Below are 19,027 nucleotides of genomic sequence, written 5' to 3' on the forward strand. Positions count from 1 at the left end.
AATTAAAAAGCTTATTTTAAATGCCACAAAAACATTGAAATGGAGCAACAACTCAAATCTCCACAGGCGTAGGAGGTTTACAGCTTAGTGCATTTAGAGACCATTTGTGTCTCTGAACAGGGAAACTGAAGGCCTTTTAGAAACATGATACCAGCATCACTGGTCCTTCAGCGACTGTGTTCAGGAGGGCAGCTGAAGAGACGGCCTTTTATAGTTCACTGATCTCTAACAAGCTCAGGAAGCACAGTGTTTGCTCGTGGCCTTTTGCCCCGTGTACAGAAGTGTATTATGCTTTTAATAACCTCTGATGCTAAATATTCAGCAGCACATTCAAGTAAAGATATCACTGCCACCACAACCCAGAGCAAAAAGGCTGCTGTGGGAATACCAGAGGACAGATTCACTGTTGGTAAAGATAAAAGTTTCTTACTAAAAAGCTTGAACCATGAAAAAATCCATCTTTAATGTCCTTGGGAAAAAAGCTGTCCAACTGTAAGTACAGAGGGATACTAAGTGAATAGAGCTACTTGCGCTCTACTTCATCCAGTGTCAAGTGAAACACAGCACTTTCAAAAAGAAGACAAAAACAGATAAAGTACAAATGCACAATGGCTCTTAGTTTCCAGTTAACTTGAGGGTGGGTTGGTCCAGATTGCCCTTCTGACACCACCAGCCCCACCAGAATCAGCGTAATCACAAGCTTCATTCACACATAAATACTGTGCTTTGATGAGCAGATAAACAGAAGCATTGTTGTCGTGGAAATGGCTCCATCTCGTCCAAACTGCTGCCTTACAGCAGCTGAGGCGACATTATGTTTATCTGACTGTTGTTACATGAATTGGGGAGCCTGACATCACCAGAGGCAACAGCAGTAGATCACAACTTCATCCAAGTAGAAGAAAATATGGTACAGAATCGTTTCTGTCTCCGTCTATGCCTGTTTTTACAGCCCAGAGAGAGTACAATATATACCATTCAATTTTAATGAGGCCCAAAAAAGAGCTCTCCTTCCTGATGAAATAAAAAAATAAAAAAAGCGATAGCCTTCACTTACGGCATTATAATTTGCTGACTATAACAACACAAGTCATTTTTCACTCTGCCTTTACTAATAGGATAAATGCCTCTGGGTAATTTCTAAATGAATTCCTCAGGCAAAAGCGGCTCCCTGGGCCAACCTAAACCATGTTTGATATGGAAGGATTATCCTTGTATAGGTATGTTTTCACACCTCTGTATATTGGTGCTGATGCTGCTGTGTAATCATCCACCTACAGTGACTGCTTATTCTACACATGCAGAGACAATTCTCCATCAGACACAGCAGATGAGCCGAGAAGACCCCTGCTAAACGGCCCCGGCTCTGAGGCAAATGCATCGTGTTACCTCATCGAGTGCAGAGCTGCTGCCTGTTCAGGGAGGACGAGGACTAAAGCCCTTAATCCCCGCCTTGATTCACGATAGCCTGCTAGGTTTTCAAATGTCATCAGTGGGCAAGTGTGTCCTGCTCCTGCCTCACATGGTCAGCTAGTTAACACGATAACAACACCGGGGTACATTAATATAGGAACAGGAACACATGCAGTCAAGCCGGGTGGCTGTGCATCTATTTTAATATAACAACACACTCGTAAACAGAAATCAATGCCAAGGCCAGCGAGGATTGACACGTGGTCTGAGAGTTGATAATAAATTGTGCTAAATATGGAGCACAGATTAAATGTGATAATACCACGACTAGTACCAGCCTCATTCTTTCATCAACACTTTCTCACATGTCAGGTAATAAATGAAACATGGAGACAAGTGATTTAGAGTGAAACACTGTCATGGACGAGTGTCAGCAGTAATAAATGGACAGATTCAGCATTCATCAGTGACTGTGTTCCAGGAAAAGGCACAGTGTTCTTTACAACCAGTGCTCTACTTCACATCCAAGGGTACAGCACTTCACTGTAACAACACATGGGACTTGTGAGGAGGAAGGCTTTGTTGTCTAGAGGATGAGTGTGGGCTACAAGTTATGTTCATGTGCAGAACATAATAATAGGATTTTATAAACACACTAAGGCACACTGCAGAGTTTGTGCACATAAAATAATATAATGTTTAATATGCAGTGATAAATTAAAAAGATGTGGTGTCAAAGTAAGACCACATAACATTGCTTACTATTAGTTTAACCACTGATTGATAATGCAGGGTAGTCCACTCAGAATTTAAGGCTTTATGACATAAAGTAGTAATTTTATCCTAAATTAATTCAGTTTAAAATAGGAGGCGTTAGCAACTACTTGATCTTTTTCTGCCCATTTCTGTACCCTACCTGTTACAAGCTCTGAAACGTGAAGTTAGTTTTTTCCTCTCTCTACAGGAGCGCTCGCGCACAACGTGAGCGCCGCACACACCGTTTGACAGGCTATCGACAAAAGGGGTGGCGGTGAAACTGATGATACTCCTCTCATTCATTCAACATAGGACATGTGATCGGGCCCCGTCAAAACTCTCCTGCCTGACACAAAGCAAACATAAGCGGACATGGGAGTCAGCGTGGCGGCTTCACCTACGCCGACTGAGCGCTTACCTCCACGGCCGCTCGCTGCTCCGGTCCCCCGGCGTCTGTCCTTGTTTCGCTGCGTCGCTGCTCATGAATGAATGCTTGTTGTATTCCTCAAATAATGCTGTTGCGTTTTACAGCCAATGACTCTTTTTATACAGTCGATGTTTACAGCAAAATGAACAGAATTGTGCGCTGGAAGCGGCTGTGTGCTGGTGGGTGAGTGTCTGTGCACCGCGCTGCACGTCATACAGTGGAGTGTCCAGGATTTATAGCCGACGCGTCTTGCTGAGCTCCCTGCGCAGCGGAGTATCCGAGATGTACTGTCTGCAATTACAGTCCGGCCGGCACCAGGCCGGCAAACAGTATGGTCACTTTTCTCCCGATGCTGGCCCGCCCATTCCACTCTGATTGGTTAACACAAGCCCTACAGCGCCCCCACCCTTCACTACAAGCAATTGCATGCAACTGCAGAGCTTTGGCACCACAGCACCAGCATGGACCATAAAGCCGTTTTCATGAGGGTTATGGGACCATCAGGGGAAACTGATGTTTGAAAAGTTATGTAGGTCCAAATTTGGTGACAAATTTTGTTTAATTCTCAAGTTGTTCAATTAGAGATTAAACTACTTGAACAAAGCCATTCCATGTGCAGTTATATGAAGATATAATAATATCACAGAAATAATATCACAAAAGGCTTTCCAAAGATTCAATTCTAACAAAAGGGCAACCGACGCTGATTATTTTTCCATTTTGGTGTTACAGCACTAAGGACACATCTGCATTTTCATCCTACCTGGTAGTTAAATGCTGGTTATTACATTCACTTTGCTTCACACAATGATAAGGTCAAGCAAACACACGAAGAAAGAATTACGCAAAACTAAATGACGTGTTAAGAAAGGCAGCATTTTGACATGTTACAGTGAGAATAGCTGTAACTATGAAATAATTGACAACTGAATTCGATAAAGCAGCTTTGGTTTTAGCGTTTGAAAAGCTCTTTTCATGCTAGCCTCTTAGATAAGCTACTAGCAGGACAATTAGCTTAGAAACTAACTCAGGAACCTTCTTAGCCACAATTTTGACGTTTAAATACAGTCCAAATCTTCACAACTCCTTCTAAAGCTTTACACTTTTAGTTTAACCAAACTATTTGTGCTTACCTGATGAATTATCTTCCTGTCAGTGTTAAAAGATGTAGAGTCCAGTGGGGTCTTCTGGTTTACTGTTGTAATGCTCCTTTGTTGCCCCCTACTGTATGTACCCCTGTTAAAACCACACAGGTGTTTTCACTTCATGTGCTTGATTAGCTCGACTTTTTAATGCATGTTTGATTGACATCTCTATCAATCTCTTGTTATTGGTGCAAACTGTTTGGTGACATCACATTTTTTATGTTTAGCTCCGCCCATCTTTAACCTGAGCATGGGTCCAATCAGGCTTAAGTGAAGGCACCTGTATTAACACTTACAGTGTTATAATAGCACAGTATAATAGACCTATAATAACTGGCTCTTTGTACATGGCCTCTTTACAAGGAAGGACATGTTTTTGCATTACAACTGCATTCCACTCTTTGTAACATTAATGGTTATCATCAATTCATTATTTAAATAAAGTACTTGTACTATACTATAATGTAACTTTCCACTACTTGGGATTGCAAGTTTTCATAGAGAACTCATTAAATGGTTCATAACTCTTACAATATAATACAAACATACATGTAGAGGTGTGTCAGCTGTGATGTGTGAATCATGACGATGCTTTAAATAGTGCTCACAAGTATAAGAATCACCTCCAGCTGCATCCAAGGTAAGTATAAGCTCTCCAAGCTGCCTGGGTAAGATAGTTTAGTGCTCTCCACTCCTGAGTCATCCAGCGTTTCATCAAAATGTCACACTTGGCAGAAGAGATAGTGGGCCTTATCAGGGGTCAAATTCTATGTCGCAGTCATTTCAGGAGTCTTCAGCTGAGCCTCTCAGCCATGGCAGCATGTGAAATGATGTGCAACAGTGTGCACTAATTTATCATAGAGCCTTAATCTGAGCCAGCAGGTCTTAGTTTGAATTAAAAAGGATTTTCACATTGTACAATTAAAGCTTCCTATCTGAGATCTTGGTTTTATGGAATGACTCCCTGAAAGGAGAATGAGCATCATGTTCAGTGACAGAGCAATCTCAGCGTGACTGTTTAATGAGAGGCTGACATTCAATAATGTGAAAAAAAAACCCACCCTGGTTTGTAGACTTATATTGACAGCATTGATTTAAGTTGAATAACAAAAAAGGGGAGAGTCAACACATTTATCCTGTTAGAGGGAAGTGAAGGAGACAGTGAGTCTGTGTTTATCCATCATGAAATCCATATCTGTCTGGAGATTAAACATCATAGCTTCAGTCTCCAAACCACTTCTCCTGTGCACATCAGAGTCTGACCACCTAATAGTTTGTGTTTCTAAATTATTAATTAGCTGCTGTGATTCTGATCAGCAACGAATAATCAAACAATTGTTGCATCGTAAAAATGACACATTCAGGGCATCTTCAAAAAAAAAGGGACTTAGAGCAAAAATAAGCATCTTGAGTCAAACAACGTTAAATACACAGGATGACTCTGATCCTGTAAAGAGATCGGTGCAGCAGTGCTAAGTTTTCAGATATGTAAATGTTGTTAAGGGAGGGCCTCTTGGTGGAGGTTCTTGGCCTGTGTTAAATCATAACGACTTTAATGCTGCTCACTCTCTGAATCTATCAAAGTTTTCTTTCCTTGTGTTTTTTTAAGACAGATTATTTGATGTTAAATTTCTCTCCTGTCTGACAGGATGTTCCTTATCTTTGAGCTTGTCAGTGAACACAGGTGGTTACTACATGACTGAATGGCTGCCATTCTTGCAGTGATGTTTGAGAGGCTTTTTGTGGATGAAATGTGACTTAAATGGCCAGTCCAATAACAATAAACCCTGTTAATTGATCACAATGTCCCTCAATGCCAGCAGGTGTTTAGGTTTGAGGTGTCACTTGAGAGTAACTACAAATCGTATTGCCTGAAAACCAAAACAATTAACTCGACTGTTTCTGCTGGAGATGATCACAGACTCACTCTGACTGCTGCAGGTGGAGAAAGGCTCTCTTACATTTAACAAGTCTAATTACATCACATCTCTGCAGAGCTGTGGAGACTCAGTAAGGCACAAAACAACCTGTTTCACACAATCATCTCTCCCAGAGGGCAACATTCATTGAGCCAGACAGTTTAAAGCTTTTGGGGACCACAGGTCAGCTCACTATGACTGAAACTGCTCTGTGATTCTCAGCTGATATCCAGCGGTGTAAGTTACTTCACTAAAGAGAAAATAGTGTTAATTTTCTACATTTTAAGTCCTGCTTATGTTTAACCTGCAAAGTGACAGAGGAAGATTCTGAGAGCCTGTTCAGCAGATATGCAATTATATATGAACACATTTTTAATTATTTGGTTTTATCATTAAACACACATCTGATTTGTATCACAAATATGGATTTATTCACAATATGTTCTAAAAAGACAGAAGGTGGGTTTACACATATTTAACACTAATGATCAGCAGTGAACAAACACAATGTCCTTTACAAACATGAAGGTAATCCTCACAAACATTACGTCCTGTAAAACTGATTCACATCGATTCAGCCCCACAAAGTATTTCCAATAATTGCTGCTTGACGTTGAGTGTTCATAAGAAGAAGCCAATGCTTCATCTGATTCCAGCAGTCAGTATAGTTGTCCTAATGAGAGCGATGCCTACAGCAGACACAGATGTCAGGAACACTGAACCAATTTGCAAGTTCAGCTATTTATGGAAAAAAATGAAATAAATACTTTTTGCATTCAAGAAGATGTTCAGTGATCTCTCTTTCAGGATCAATGAGTCAAATCAGTCTGGATTTGTATTTTATTTCCCAGGCTATCAGAGGGAACAGAGACGGAGAGGATAATTGAGTATTGACAAAAGAGTGTGGAAAGCAAAGACAGCATGCAAGACCACTCTCCAGTTTACTCTCATCTTGAGGCTCTGATTATGCTGCTTACTGACCACATCATTGGGGAAGTGCTGCATAAAAACAAACATTTTAGTGGTGAAGCGTCTAATTTAAGAATCTTGCAAAAAATGAACATGTAATTTGGATGATGTCTCGTGAGTTCTTGCAGCTACTCATGAGGCCTGACAGACTTCTGACCTCAGGCTCCTCGGAGCTGAATTTACTGTTGTTCAGTGGGAGGAGCAATTCTTAAAAGCACAGGGGGTTTAATGCTTCCTCTGGTGTAAACTGATACTAAATGACTTTTTAAGACTTAATTACCAGATTAATCATGGCCTCTGCTGCACAAGCTTTGTAAGGACAGTGATCTACTACTACTTCAATGCACCAATTAGGCTTTAGAACATTTGAATCTACAGCTGATTAAGTTGTTTTCTTATGTTGCAGGACACTGTGAGTCAAATCTGGTTAATGCACACCCTCACTGTTTTTGACTGTTAAACTTTTAATAAATAACAAACAAAACAAGATTCTGAGTTTTTCTAAGTTTATACTAATTATAGAAATGTTATATCCACCATTAGAGAAACATGTAGACACACAGAAGTATATGTTGCTTGTTGATAACTTGCAGTATAAGAAGCCTCCTTCACACATGACTCACACATCCACCTGACTGAGTCCCAGGCCTCTCTGCCTCTCTGCTGCTCTGTGGGTTTTGTAACCAAGAGCCAACCGAGGCCTCGTGGCTGTGAGGAAGACAACAGAGGCCATCTGTTGTGTGTGTGTGTGTGTGTGTGTTTTCTTTGGTGACCTGCCACAAACTCTTCTGCCAGAACACCCAAGGGTGCCCATGTGCACCGCGCTGCGCCTGGGGACGGGCTCACTGAAGCACCTTTATTTCCTACTGGCTCCGTTAGGGAAGGCCTGTGTTCTGCCAAAGCTCAGACACAATAGCAGCACTGAATGAAGCAGGATAGTTACACAACAATGCCATTAACCTTAACTGGAGCAGCTTGGTGGAACACAGAAAAACTTTCAGCGCTGTGAGACAGAAATGTTGTTCCTCTGAGTTACAGAAAATCTGAACTGATCTCAGGCTGAGTTCACTGAATTGCAGAAAACTTGTATTCCTGCTGAGGAGGAAGTGAAGACATCTTTCTGTGGTTCTGTGCTCTGACAGAAAACTAACACCATTAAACATGTTTTTAGGGTGAAAACATTTTTACTCCGACCAAACATCTGAATTTCACATATTGGTGGAGTTTGGGTGTAGCTCATGAAGAGAGACATTAGTGAACATGGAGATAACTTCCTTTAAAACTGCTTTAAAAATAAGTTTGGTCGTCTTTTAAGGATGAGACTCGTTTGAGACTCTTTAGCCTATCTACCTCCTACAGTACAGGGAGATAGCGTCATTAATATCCTCATTTATCAGAGAGAACAGACCACAGAACTTCCTCCACAAATCTGACTATATTCATCTCTATAGAGACGACTGCAAATTTAGATTACTGTGACCACAGGACGTCCCAGGGCAGCAGGTCACTGCGTATTGTTCAACTTATTTTCATTTCAAAGTATGACATGAAATGATTTGCCAAATTTCCCTTGAGTTAATCTTCTATTGAATGTAAATGGAGCACTTCTGCCTGCTAGCTAAGGTCCTGACCTGGTGTTACAATAAGCTGCAAACAAACATCAATTATTCAGCTCAATCAGAAACACAGTCGGAGATATTTTCAGTGTTTTCCAAGTCTTAAAAAAAGTTTGTGAATGTCAACAGCTTTCAGCGTCAGCCTGACAGATTGTGGAAATGCACAGCACTGACTGCACAGTGTAAACATGAGATGAGTCGTTTCTGTCAACAGGACAAACAAGCGAGCAGGACGGGACATGTGGCTGTCTGCAGCTCTGGTTTGGCTCAAACCAGCCTTTAAATCTCTTTCTTTGCATCCAGTGATGACTTCTGTATCTAGAATTTTCTAAATATATAAACATGTATGCACCTGATCACATCCTGTCAGAAGCACAAATAGTGATGCAGTTTGCCTGAGGAGTGTTGTTTACACTGTGAGGCTGCTCCTGTCAGGTCGTCGACTCAGCAGAAGCTCTTTAATTAGATAAGTTGCTTCAGAGCTCTGCTTTAGCGCATCTTAGCACTAACATACGTACAAAAATAGCATCAACACAAAAAAGTAAACTCACATTAAAGGGAGGTCCCCAGCCAAGAGTCTGCATGGCTCTAACAGCTTTATATACTTTATAGTACCTGAAATTTACTTTACATTTATTTCTAATACTCAAAATAAAGTAACACACTGTTGGATTTATTTAACATTGAAAATAAAGCTCTTTCTGCAACAGTTAATATTCCTTCAGGTTTTCTCACAGCAACATGTTGACGTCCTGCAGGACGACCACAGGTGCTTCTAATAACATTAATAATGTCTCTGTTCTGCTCCAGTGTCTCAGTAAGACATTACTGGGAGCAGGAGTCTGAAACTAAACCAGCTTCAATAATTCATCCATCATTAGTTTAGTCATTTACAACCTTGCTACATACAGTTGGGTTATTATACTGTGCTTAAGGCTGATTTGAACCCTGCTCAGGTTGAAAATGGGCGGAGCTAAACAGGAACACTGATGTCACCAAACAAGTGATTGATAGAGACGTTCATCTTTCATCTGTAGAGTCTGTACACTCCCACGCACGCCCAGGAGGAGAGCTAGTCAAGCACATTAAGTGAAAACACCTGCGTGAGGGGACCATGGGTAAATTCATTCAGGGGTTATTAAGGAGCATTACAACAATAAAGCAGAAAACTCTGATGGATTCTTCATCGTGTGTCATGACCAGGTGATAATCCACCGGGTACAGTCAGCAGCATGCCGCTCACTTTAGATCATCCTGCTTATTACAGGGCTACTTACTAAAGAAATCAATGATCTGACAGAAAATATTGATTTGAAATCAGTTTTATTGATTTAAAAATGATTTTATTTCTTCTGTTAAAAATAGAGTCTGTTAGATTCTACAGTTGGAGCTGTATCCAGGGCAACGGTTAACTCTTACCCTTCTTACAATGAGCCAACTGAGCTGTTATAAGTGAACATTTCCACAGATGGTGAAGTTAAACAAGGTGAACGGGACCGCACGAATGACCGAGACACCTGATTGAAGTGTTCTGCCTCATCACTGTCACAGTCTGTTGACATTTTCTTTTCCATTCACCATCAACACTGTTGTATCCCATAATTAGTTCTGTTCAGTGTTTACTTCATGTGCCTCCTTCAATATTGTCTTTCTCAGTAGTCGCCGACAGCCGTCTCTTTTCTTTTTTCCCACAGTAAACACACAAACGTTAAATTTACAGGACTTCTTTTGGCAGATTGAAATGATGACAGTTATTCCTCCAGAATCTGTTATCAGAGCTGCGTCTCTCACAGTCTGTTCTTCATAGCAGAGGTGAGACACTCTGTAGGTTTCTGCCTGAGGATGTCATGGATCAGGCACTTGGCCTTGGGTGTGAGCATCTCAGGGATGTTGAAGTGACCCCTGTGGATTTTACTGAACAAAGAGCTCAACGTCATGGAAAGGGTAGCGCCCCATGAGGACGGTGTAAAGCATGACGCCCAGTCTCCAGACGTCAGCTGCCTTCCCTGAATAGCTGTCGCTGGCATGGAGGATCTCAGGACTGATGTTTGCTGGGCAGCCATGTTTGTCTGACAGGGAGTCATCATGACGTCCAGGATATAAGTGTCCTCGAGGCTCTCCAGCTTCACAAGGCTTCTGGAGACACACAAGAGAAAGAAAACAGAAACATGATGATCCTGCTTTACTAAACAATGTTCATTTGGTATCATCTGAAAATGTCACTAAATGATAATTACATTTATCATCTTTGGATGCCAATGAACACAAAACTAATTACAAAAGACACTAAAGGGGGGTCATTTAGTCTGATTGTCGTCTTAGGTGTTTTAGATTAATCACTTTTAGATATCGGAAGAAGTAGAGCACAACATGCTCTGGGCTTAAGTTTGAGATTTCCTTTCACTGACATGAAAGCTCAGCCAAAAAGCATCAATATACAAACAGTCTGATCCTCTTACGTTTCATCACAACAGTGATTTATTCTTCTCCTGCATCTATTAGCATCTGTTTGCCTTCCTTTCTAAACCCCACAATAGCAGCTATGATACCCTAGAGTGCTGATAATAATGGCTGGTTGTTGAGAGGTCAACCTTTGACCATCACTGTTTGCAGGCTGCTGTTTGGTCAAAGGCTAACAGCAGTATGATAAAACTGAGTCAGGAAGCTAACACAGGTCAAGGAGGCCTGCTCAGGTATCATTTTGAGTCTGTTCTTGTTCCTCTCCTTCTCCATGAGGTCACCATAGTCTTGTGTCACACCCTTGGGTTCAAGCCACATTAGGTCCTTGTGTGTCGCTCAGTAGAGCAACTTTGTCTCCTCGTCTCTGCAGCCAGGAGGACTGAAAAGATGTAAGAGGATTCTTGACAGGTTATATAGTCAATGCGACCCAACACTGCCCTGCAGAACTCACCTACTCTCATTCTTGAAGACAAACTTCCTCAGTTTCAGGTCATCGAGGACCAAGTCCATCGTCGTGGCAGTGTCTCACAGCCGAGGCCTCTAACAGAAGACTCTGGCAGCTTCGTCCTCCCACAGCTTCTTGCAGGTGTGAACAAAAGAGTGCATGTGGCTAAAGCTCTTCTCAAAGAACACGTGGGCCCGAGTCTCCTCGAGAAGATCTCCAGGACATGTTGGTGCTGGTCCAGGGAAAAGTAGGCCTCCAGGGACTCCTGGTATCAGCAAATGTCAAACAGCTGCAATGATACAGATGTTCAGTTGTGAGCCGTGCTTCACTCTTGTGCATTACATTTAGGACATTATGTATTGAAATAAAGCACATACTCACTCAAAGCAGAGCTCAGCTGGTGTTTGACATCAAACCCAGTGTGATCTGTTCCCAGCCGCCCTCAGCTGCTCTGAATGTACTTCTTGATGACCACACAGCCGTGTCTGAAGAGCGGACAGGGCAGGGACTGCAGGAGCGTCCACGTGTTGGTGCAGGGGTCAAAGGTCTCCATGTTGCTGAGGGCGGGACCCTCGCTGCTCACGATGCCTCCTGTGGCGTAGATCTTCCCGTCTAGGATCACAGCGCTGCAATGACAGACAGAGTTTTGTATATTTCAGTTATCTCCATTTAAAAGCCAGAAACCATAAAGGAATAGATTAATATTTTACAATCTACAGGTATCCACTTGTAGGTTACATGAAAAGGTTTGATACATCTCTCATAACTGTCTGTTAAATATGAGGCAGCTACGACCCCCAAGCAGGGACTTTTTGGGGGATCCTGCAGTGGATCTATGACTCCACCGCAGTAACACATCAGTGTCAGGCAGATAAGTGGGTGACAAGCGGCGCTTATATGGCTTTGATATTATATAGTTGTGACTCACATAAGCAGAAATATTGCTCAACAACAAAGCAAGACAGGAGAGAAAATCTCCATAAACATGCTGATTGTCTTGCTGGGGGACACGCCTGAGTCTGACATCATTCACACACACAGAGTGAACCAGATGCAGTCCCATTGCCACAAATTCACAACACAGTTGGGACTGAAACAGATTATTACATGAAGCCTAAATCTGCTCAGAGAGAAAGCACAGCTGATCCAAAACAGAGAGCGTGCAGGGCAAAGCCTGGAGCTGCTCCTCCTGATAAACAGAGGGGAGGTGCAGGCCTGCAGAGAGCCGGACGCAGCGGAGGGAGAATATCAGCTCTCCTGCACGACGACCCTGCTAGACTTCATCCTCACACACTGGAGATAGTTCTGTTTCTGAGTGTTTGTGTGTTTTCTCTTCAGCAGCTCCGTGCTGCGTTCACTGTCCTCCCTCCTCTCCTGCATCTCTTCCTCTCTCTCGTCAGACTTACTCTGACAACATGATTTATGTTACACATTTCACACATTAGATCACTGCCTGTAATTGCTTCCCAAAAGTATTTGCTTCTTTCTTTCTTGGCTCCGGCAAAAAAAGCAAAAAGTCATTCAGGCCCTGTAAGCAGTGGGTTCATTATCCAGCAAACTGCACACCTCAGTGGCTCGAGCTGAGTGGTATATTAGGATGTGATTCCACTGTTGTTATTCATCACCATTTATCTGTCATGATGTGTCCACAAATTGTATAAAAGTTATATAAGCTGTATAAAAGAAATGCACGTAGCCACTGTCATTTCATCTACTTGTATGTGTCTCTCAACAGTGTCTCACCTGCAGAACTGTCGAGAGTGATTCATGTTGGGGCCAGCCTTGATGTTGCCTTTGTCTGGGTCATAGATGGTGGTGGCTCGAGCGTAGGCTCCTCCCAGGATGAATATAAAACCGTTTAGACTCACTGCAGGGGCGTATTTGTTATCTAAAGACATGAGAGGAAGAGAAGGAGAGACACAGAGGAGAAGAAGAGGAGAGATATTTGTTAAAGCACAGAGCTGTTGTTCGAATGTCTTTCTCGCACACAGGAGAAATTTACTTTCAGTGTAATGGCATCAATTTTTTTAAAATATTTAATATTAAATATTTTTTTGCAAATTTTTCCCCTTCGGTCTCCAGGCTGCATCATCAACATTCTTCTTATCATTTTACAGATGTGTCTTCTCAAGACTGCTTTGGAAAAAACACAGAATAGATGGGAAACTAATGAAAACATGAATCAGTGTGGCTTTATTGGGTTCTGCTCCACAATATGTTTGAGCTCTGCAGCAATATAAAAGAGTTACCTAAGTCCCAATAATTCACAGTTTCATTACGCCCTCTGGCACGTCCATAGATTTACTGAGACAAATATAACAGGAAAAAACACTGTGCATGTGTTGGAAATACATGAGTGAACAGGTGAGATAGTGCAGACTGTATAAACCATCTGATTCAGTATACAGCACATACGATACGATACACTTTATTGTCCCCTTAAGGAAATTTGTCTTGGACTCCAATGCTGCACACACCTCACTGCCAATACAGTAGGATCAGTAAATTAAAGACAAAACACAATCCACATGTAGACAAGAGTACATGCCAGTGAAAAACCACAAACATATATTGCATGTAACCCATATTGCACAGATCCATATAAAGGAAAGCATGAAAGCAGGAAAAAAAATAAAAATAAAAAATAGAAATATATAGGACAATCTATATCACCTCAGGAAGCATTTAAAATGTTGATCGACGTGGGCACAAACACATTTTTAAAACGGTTTAGTTGCATCTGGGGACTCTGTATCGTCTGCCGGACGGTAAAAGTTCATATTCCGAGTGAAGGATGTGAGACGGGTCAGACAGAACTCTCTGTGCTCGCCTGAGGACAGACTGCTCATATACTGACTGCAGGGAGGGGTTTTCAGTCCTCCCCACAACCTTCATGGCAGCCCGTACCAGGTGAGCCAACCTAGACTTCAATTTAACAGAGAGACCACCGTACCACGCCGACATCCCGTACCTAATAATGCTCTCTAACACAGCCTGATAAAACAAGGACATTATCTTCTGGTCCACCCCAAACACTCGCAATCTGCGTAAAAAATACAGTCTTTGCAGTAAGCGAGAACACAAACTGTCCACATGAGTTTCCCAGCTAAACAGGTTATCTAGGTGGATGCCGAGATACCTGTAAGAGCTTACCTGATTGATTTCTTTGTCATGTATAAGTACTGGGGTATGATCACCAACTGACCTCGGGTCCACTACCATTTCCTTTGTTTTAATGACGTTAATTATTAGATGGTTGTCATCACACCACTGGACAAAAGTCTGCACCTCAGTTAGATATGGTGCTAGATCTTTGTCCCTGTGCAGCAAGCTGAGAATGGCAGTGTCGTCTGAGAATTTAAGAATTTTATTCTCTGAGCAGCTGTTGGTGCAGTCATTAGTGTATAATGTGAAAAGGACAGGTGAACTGACACAGCCCTGAGGTGCACCTGTACATGAGGAAAACAGAGGCATTGAAGCAGCTCCTCTGTAGAATTATAGATGATGGGAAACTAAATGAAACAGCGGTTTGTGCAGAAACCTGCAGCTTGTGAGCAGCGGCCCTGCTGTGTGGGAAGAGGAAGAGGATTCCTCCTGAGCAGACTGCAGCTGGACACTTTACAAGCAGCATGAATAATGCACCGACAGTTGGCCGCCGTCCTCGCTGTTTGCTGCCACAGTGGACGGACGTCCCTCATTGGAGGCGGCAAACAGGAGAAGTAACGTCTGACGCCTCAATAATGGCTTCTCGTGTTGTAGAACCACCTCCTCCTTTCTCTGGCTGTCCCCCAGCTGCTGAGAGGAGTCGACATGTTTAATGAACAGGTCACCTCTGGAGGAGAGAGGTGCTCCTGCTGCCCCGCACACTGACACTCTGAATGGTGCTTTCACCTTATAACAGTCTTAATAAAAGCAAAAGGGGCCTGATGCATAAAACCCACTCATCATGATTCATCCTCTGGGACTCTAAGTGGCTGATCATCATATCATGGTAATCCTTCCAGAGCTGTTGAGATGTTTCAGTTTAGACCAAAGTGATGGACTTTCTGACCAACAGAAACACAAAACCATCAGAACACACAAACAGAAACAAATGACTCTCAATGACTTCATGTTTTATATGAAAACAATGCAGTCATTTACACTGAAATCCAGTCTGAGCGTCTGCTGCTCCCTCTGAGGCGTCAGCTTCAGTTTCTGCCCTGAGAAACGAGCTGCTCTGATTGGTCCTCCTCACATTCTGCCTGACGAGTTCATTTTATTCTTCTACGTCTTCATCTCATTGACATGCAGCTGCCAGTCTTTCCCAGCACGTGTGTGTGTGTGTGTGTGTGTGTGTGTGTGTGTGTGTGTGTGTGTGTGTGTGTGTGTGTACATGATGTTTTGTGTTTGGTCTCATAAACACAGAACACTCATTTCTCTCTGCTCGGCGCCTGAGGCAGAATAATAACAGGACGCTCTCAAAGGAAAAACCTTTCTCTCTTTTCCCACAGAAACTCTCACCACTGCTTGCTGCGTCTCTCTCTCGTGGACTCGCAGTAAGCAGCAGGTTTGAATGTTGGAGAAGTACCAGGCCGGTTTATCATATAGCCTCAAAGGACTGCTGTCTGCATTCAACATCTCTCCACTGCTTTGCTTCTGCTCTCGTCCCCCTGGCCTTTAACATGGAAAACAAACCGTTTCTGCTTTCACAAACCTGAGATACAGTGAAGAGGGCAGGAGGAGCGTCTGTGTTGGCTGAAGACTTTCTAATACTGAGGAGAGCCTCGTTATTCTTTAAGCCTCACAGAGGATTTTGTCTGGATTTGCAGCTCTGGTTAAAAAACTCCACATTCTAAATAAAAAAAGAATAATGGAGGAAAAAGAGCAAAACAAGGTTTGAACACGTCTGTGGTGATAGAAGAACAGCTGAGCCTGCGGGGCAACACGGGCTGACACAGCCTCTCACACTCACTAAAACAGCTGAGTCATCGAGTCTGTGACCCCTCTGGCTGAGGTCAAGGACAGGTAACAAATGAAGACAAACACACACACGCGCATACGCACATCTTACAACAAGGTAACTGGAGCAGCAAAAACATTGACTTTTTGCAAACAATATCCTTCTTATGTGGCGCAGAATAAGAGCAGCCTATGAAATGATAGGATGAAAGGATAATGCTTTCTTTCAGTATGATGGAAAACACTTCAGGGGCACGACCTATTAGATATCTATAGAAACATTTGTGCACCTGCTCTTGCTAACATTTTGAAACCAGCACTTAGAATAGGATCAGCAAAAGCTGACTGGAATGTCATTTGCTTTAAAGGTATCTGGTGATATACAAGTGCATTAATCAAACTGGAAAAATTTGGTCTGATGGACTGACATGTTTACCCTCGAACAATACAGCAAGCATGGTCACATGACAAAAATATGCTCTGTCTGAGAGAGGAGTTACAGAAGGTAGGACCACGTAGACCTCATGCCATGCATCTGTGTGAACCGACATTTTAAAGAAGCATTGCGGCCTCATATTTAGTTTCCTGCATGTGAGGAGGCTCATTCACCCTCCATGTCTCAGTCCATATCCTGCTCAGCAGACAGATATACTGAAGACAAAAGAAGACACAGATCTGCAGAGGCACCGCACATCTCAATAGACGTGTTGCAGGGACTATTTTTGGCACAAGTAATGTTATTTTTCACTATGCAGGAGACAGAAGTCCTGATAAGTGTTTGTGAAACCCATTGGCAGTTCATGCGGGAGGTGGTCCACGCAGAGTGAAATACACACACACCAACACAGTGAGATGTACACACGTCCGCACACAAACAGACGCACAGTCGCAGGAAATGCACAATGCTGTATTTGTGTCAGTCATTAGACAGAGCTGAGAGACTACGAGAGTCAGGAGAAGGGAGAGAAAGAGAGAGATGAAGAGGGAGATTAGAGAGGGAGAGTGAAGGAGGGAGGCAGAGGGTTGATGGAGAAGCGCTCCCCACCGGCTCACTAAAATCATCTCCAGCCAGATTTCACAGGAAGCACTAAACCCGTCCATTATCTGTTGGCTGGTTGGCTGTCAGACATCTACACGCTGACACATGATGTCCGTCTGTCTGTCTGTCTGTCCTTTACACACGCACATAAAAACCTTAGTAGGCACACACACGTGGAGTAACCTCACGGCTCATTACATAATTCATGTGTGTGGGTGTGTGTGTGTGTGTGTGTGTGTGTGTGTGTGTGTGTGTGCCCCTGGGGGATGTGTAGTTGATATGAGGTAAGGAGATGTTGTGTGTGTGTGTGTGTGTCTCTCCTCTCTCCTCTGCCAGCTGCTCTGCCAGCCCTTTAATACCATTCAGCTTCACCAAACACACACGTTACATCATCATAATGTTGCTCACAGTCATCTTGCTCTGAAAAGGCACTAATAACAGAGAGCAAGTTTCTGGGCGACAGAGCTGAGGGGAGAGCCTCCACGCTGGAGCTTTAATGACACCAGAACATCTTCTTGTCAGGAAACATTTAAACTCAAACACATCTTTGACCCAGTGTTTCTCTCTGATGCCTGCTGCTCTGAGTGCTGCCTGCAGCAGCAGTGTGCCACAATTTGAATCATTTCCTTCTTCTGAAAAGCATTTGGACAGCTCTTTGCCCTGAGACTCCATCATGTGCCAACAAGTTAGATGGGACATTTAACAACAAGTATAGAATGCCTTGTTTACAGAAAATGTATTAAAATGAACACATGCACACATTTATATTGCAGTTGTTATATACAATATAAAACTTGAAAAACCTGAACAGGTGAAAATGTTATGTCCACACTTGTGCATGAATGAGTCTGAAGGAGATTCTCTGTGTATGAAGTGCAAAGTGAACATGAAGCACCAACAAAAGATTCACCCTCATACAGTCGTCTCCTGTATGACAAGATTTTACCTTGAAATGGCAAACAGGACTTTACGGTTTCAACAGGAGAAGTCAAGCACACGACATGAAGGTGTTCAAGTGGGTAGAGTTGTGAGACCATTGTTGCTAGGCAACCATCAACAATAGTGGAGGCCTAAACCCTCCTAATTGCTCTCTAGCGAGATGGCAGGACATCATTGACCAGAGATTAAAGGACTTTGGCATATAAATGTTCACAGTAATGATGTTGCAGTATGAGCCTTTTCCAGTTTCGGTCCATCACTAATAAAAAACACAATTTAGCTGGTGAGCAGGTAATTCTCTTTAAACTGGGGAATGCAAAAACATAATGAGGAAAGAGGAACCACACATTTGGGAACATCAAACCACAGCCTGGTACACACTGGTTTAAAGAGGAGACAACAGCTCTGTCATGTTACAAAAGGTGAAGGCAACAAAGGCAACACGTCCCTGAGGACGTAACGTCTCTATGTTGTGTTGTGTGTGTGAAACTGTCAGAGGGTCCGGCTGTGTGTGTTGTCACCTGTCTTACCTATCATAGGTGATTCAATGAAGCTCCAGGTGTTGCTCTGAGGTACATAGGACTGGAGGACCCCCGCCGAGCGCCCGGCCTCGTTCACACCTCCGAACACGTAGACCTTCCCTCCGCACACTGTGGCTGCTGCTGAGTGGACCGGCTTAGGAAGAGGAGAGACCGTCTCCCACTGGTTGGTGATGGTGTCGTACCTGGAGAGGAAAAGGGAGATTTTTTTAGATCAGATTTTGAACACTGTTACAGTAATTTCAGCGCTGCATGAACAACAATTAAAAACTAAAGAGACACAAGAGGAGAAGCAGAGAAGCAGAATCTGCTATAAAGTAAAGTCATGACCCCACTTTCATTTAACAAATCCACTATGAGGAGTCTCTGCATCACTTCTGAAACCTCTAATGATTCATAAACTATGTGAACACTTTGCA

At 42.8% G+C, this 19,027-nt stretch overlaps 2 protein-coding genes across 2 annotated transcripts in view; both read right to left on the reverse strand.

Annotated features, from left to right (window-relative positions):
* Window positions 1-9,572: 9,572 nt before the first annotated feature.
* Window positions 9,573-11,335, reverse strand: LOC138612885 (tribbles homolog 2-like). Its single transcript, XM_069686397.1, has 2 exons — window positions 11,157-11,335; window positions 9,573-10,381 (listed from the first exon to the last, which is right to left on the reverse strand). The coding sequence occupies exons 1-2, from the start codon at window positions 11,213-11,215 to the stop codon at window positions 10,033-10,035; spliced, it is 408 nt and encodes a 135-aa protein (XP_069542498.1). The 5' UTR covers window positions 11,216-11,335; the 3' UTR covers window positions 9,573-10,032.
* An 11-nt stretch (window positions 11,336-11,346) lies between these two features.
* Window positions 11,347-19,027, reverse strand: part of LOC138612876 (kelch-like protein 29) — an 86,840-nt gene continuing 79,159 nt past the window's right edge. Inside the window, exons 11-14 of the mRNA XM_069686384.1 lie at window positions 18,600-18,793; window positions 12,894-13,038; window positions 11,532-11,776; window positions 11,347-11,439 (exon numbers count right to left, since the gene is read on the reverse strand). Of these exons, the coding sequence (XP_069542485.1) occupies window positions 11,593-11,776; window positions 12,894-13,038; window positions 18,600-18,793 (523 nt within the window). The 3' untranslated portion in view covers window positions 11,347-11,439; window positions 11,532-11,592. The remainder of the gene's footprint in view (window positions 11,440-11,531; window positions 11,777-12,893; window positions 13,039-18,599; window positions 18,794-19,027) is intronic.

The sequence above is a fragment of the Semicossyphus pulcher genome, unplaced genomic scaffold (genome assembly GCF_022749685.1).
Source record: "Semicossyphus pulcher isolate SPU_LCO1_2020_fin unplaced genomic scaffold, fSemPul1.0.p SCAF_11, whole genome shotgun sequence".
In the NCBI taxonomy this organism is placed as follows: domain Eukaryota; kingdom Metazoa; phylum Chordata; class Actinopteri; order Labriformes; family Labridae; genus Semicossyphus; species Semicossyphus pulcher.

Excerpts from the sequence above, each read along its gene's own strand:
- LOC138612885 (XM_069686397.1), bottom strand. The coding sequence starts at position 11,215 with ATGGACTTGGTCCTCGATGACCTGAAACTGAGGAAGTTTGTCTTCAAG. Across the intron at positions 10,382-11,156 it reads GTCTTCAAGAATGAGAGTAG|AAGCCTTGTGAAGCTGGAGA; the intron begins GTGAGTTCTGCA and ends GTGTGTCTCCAG.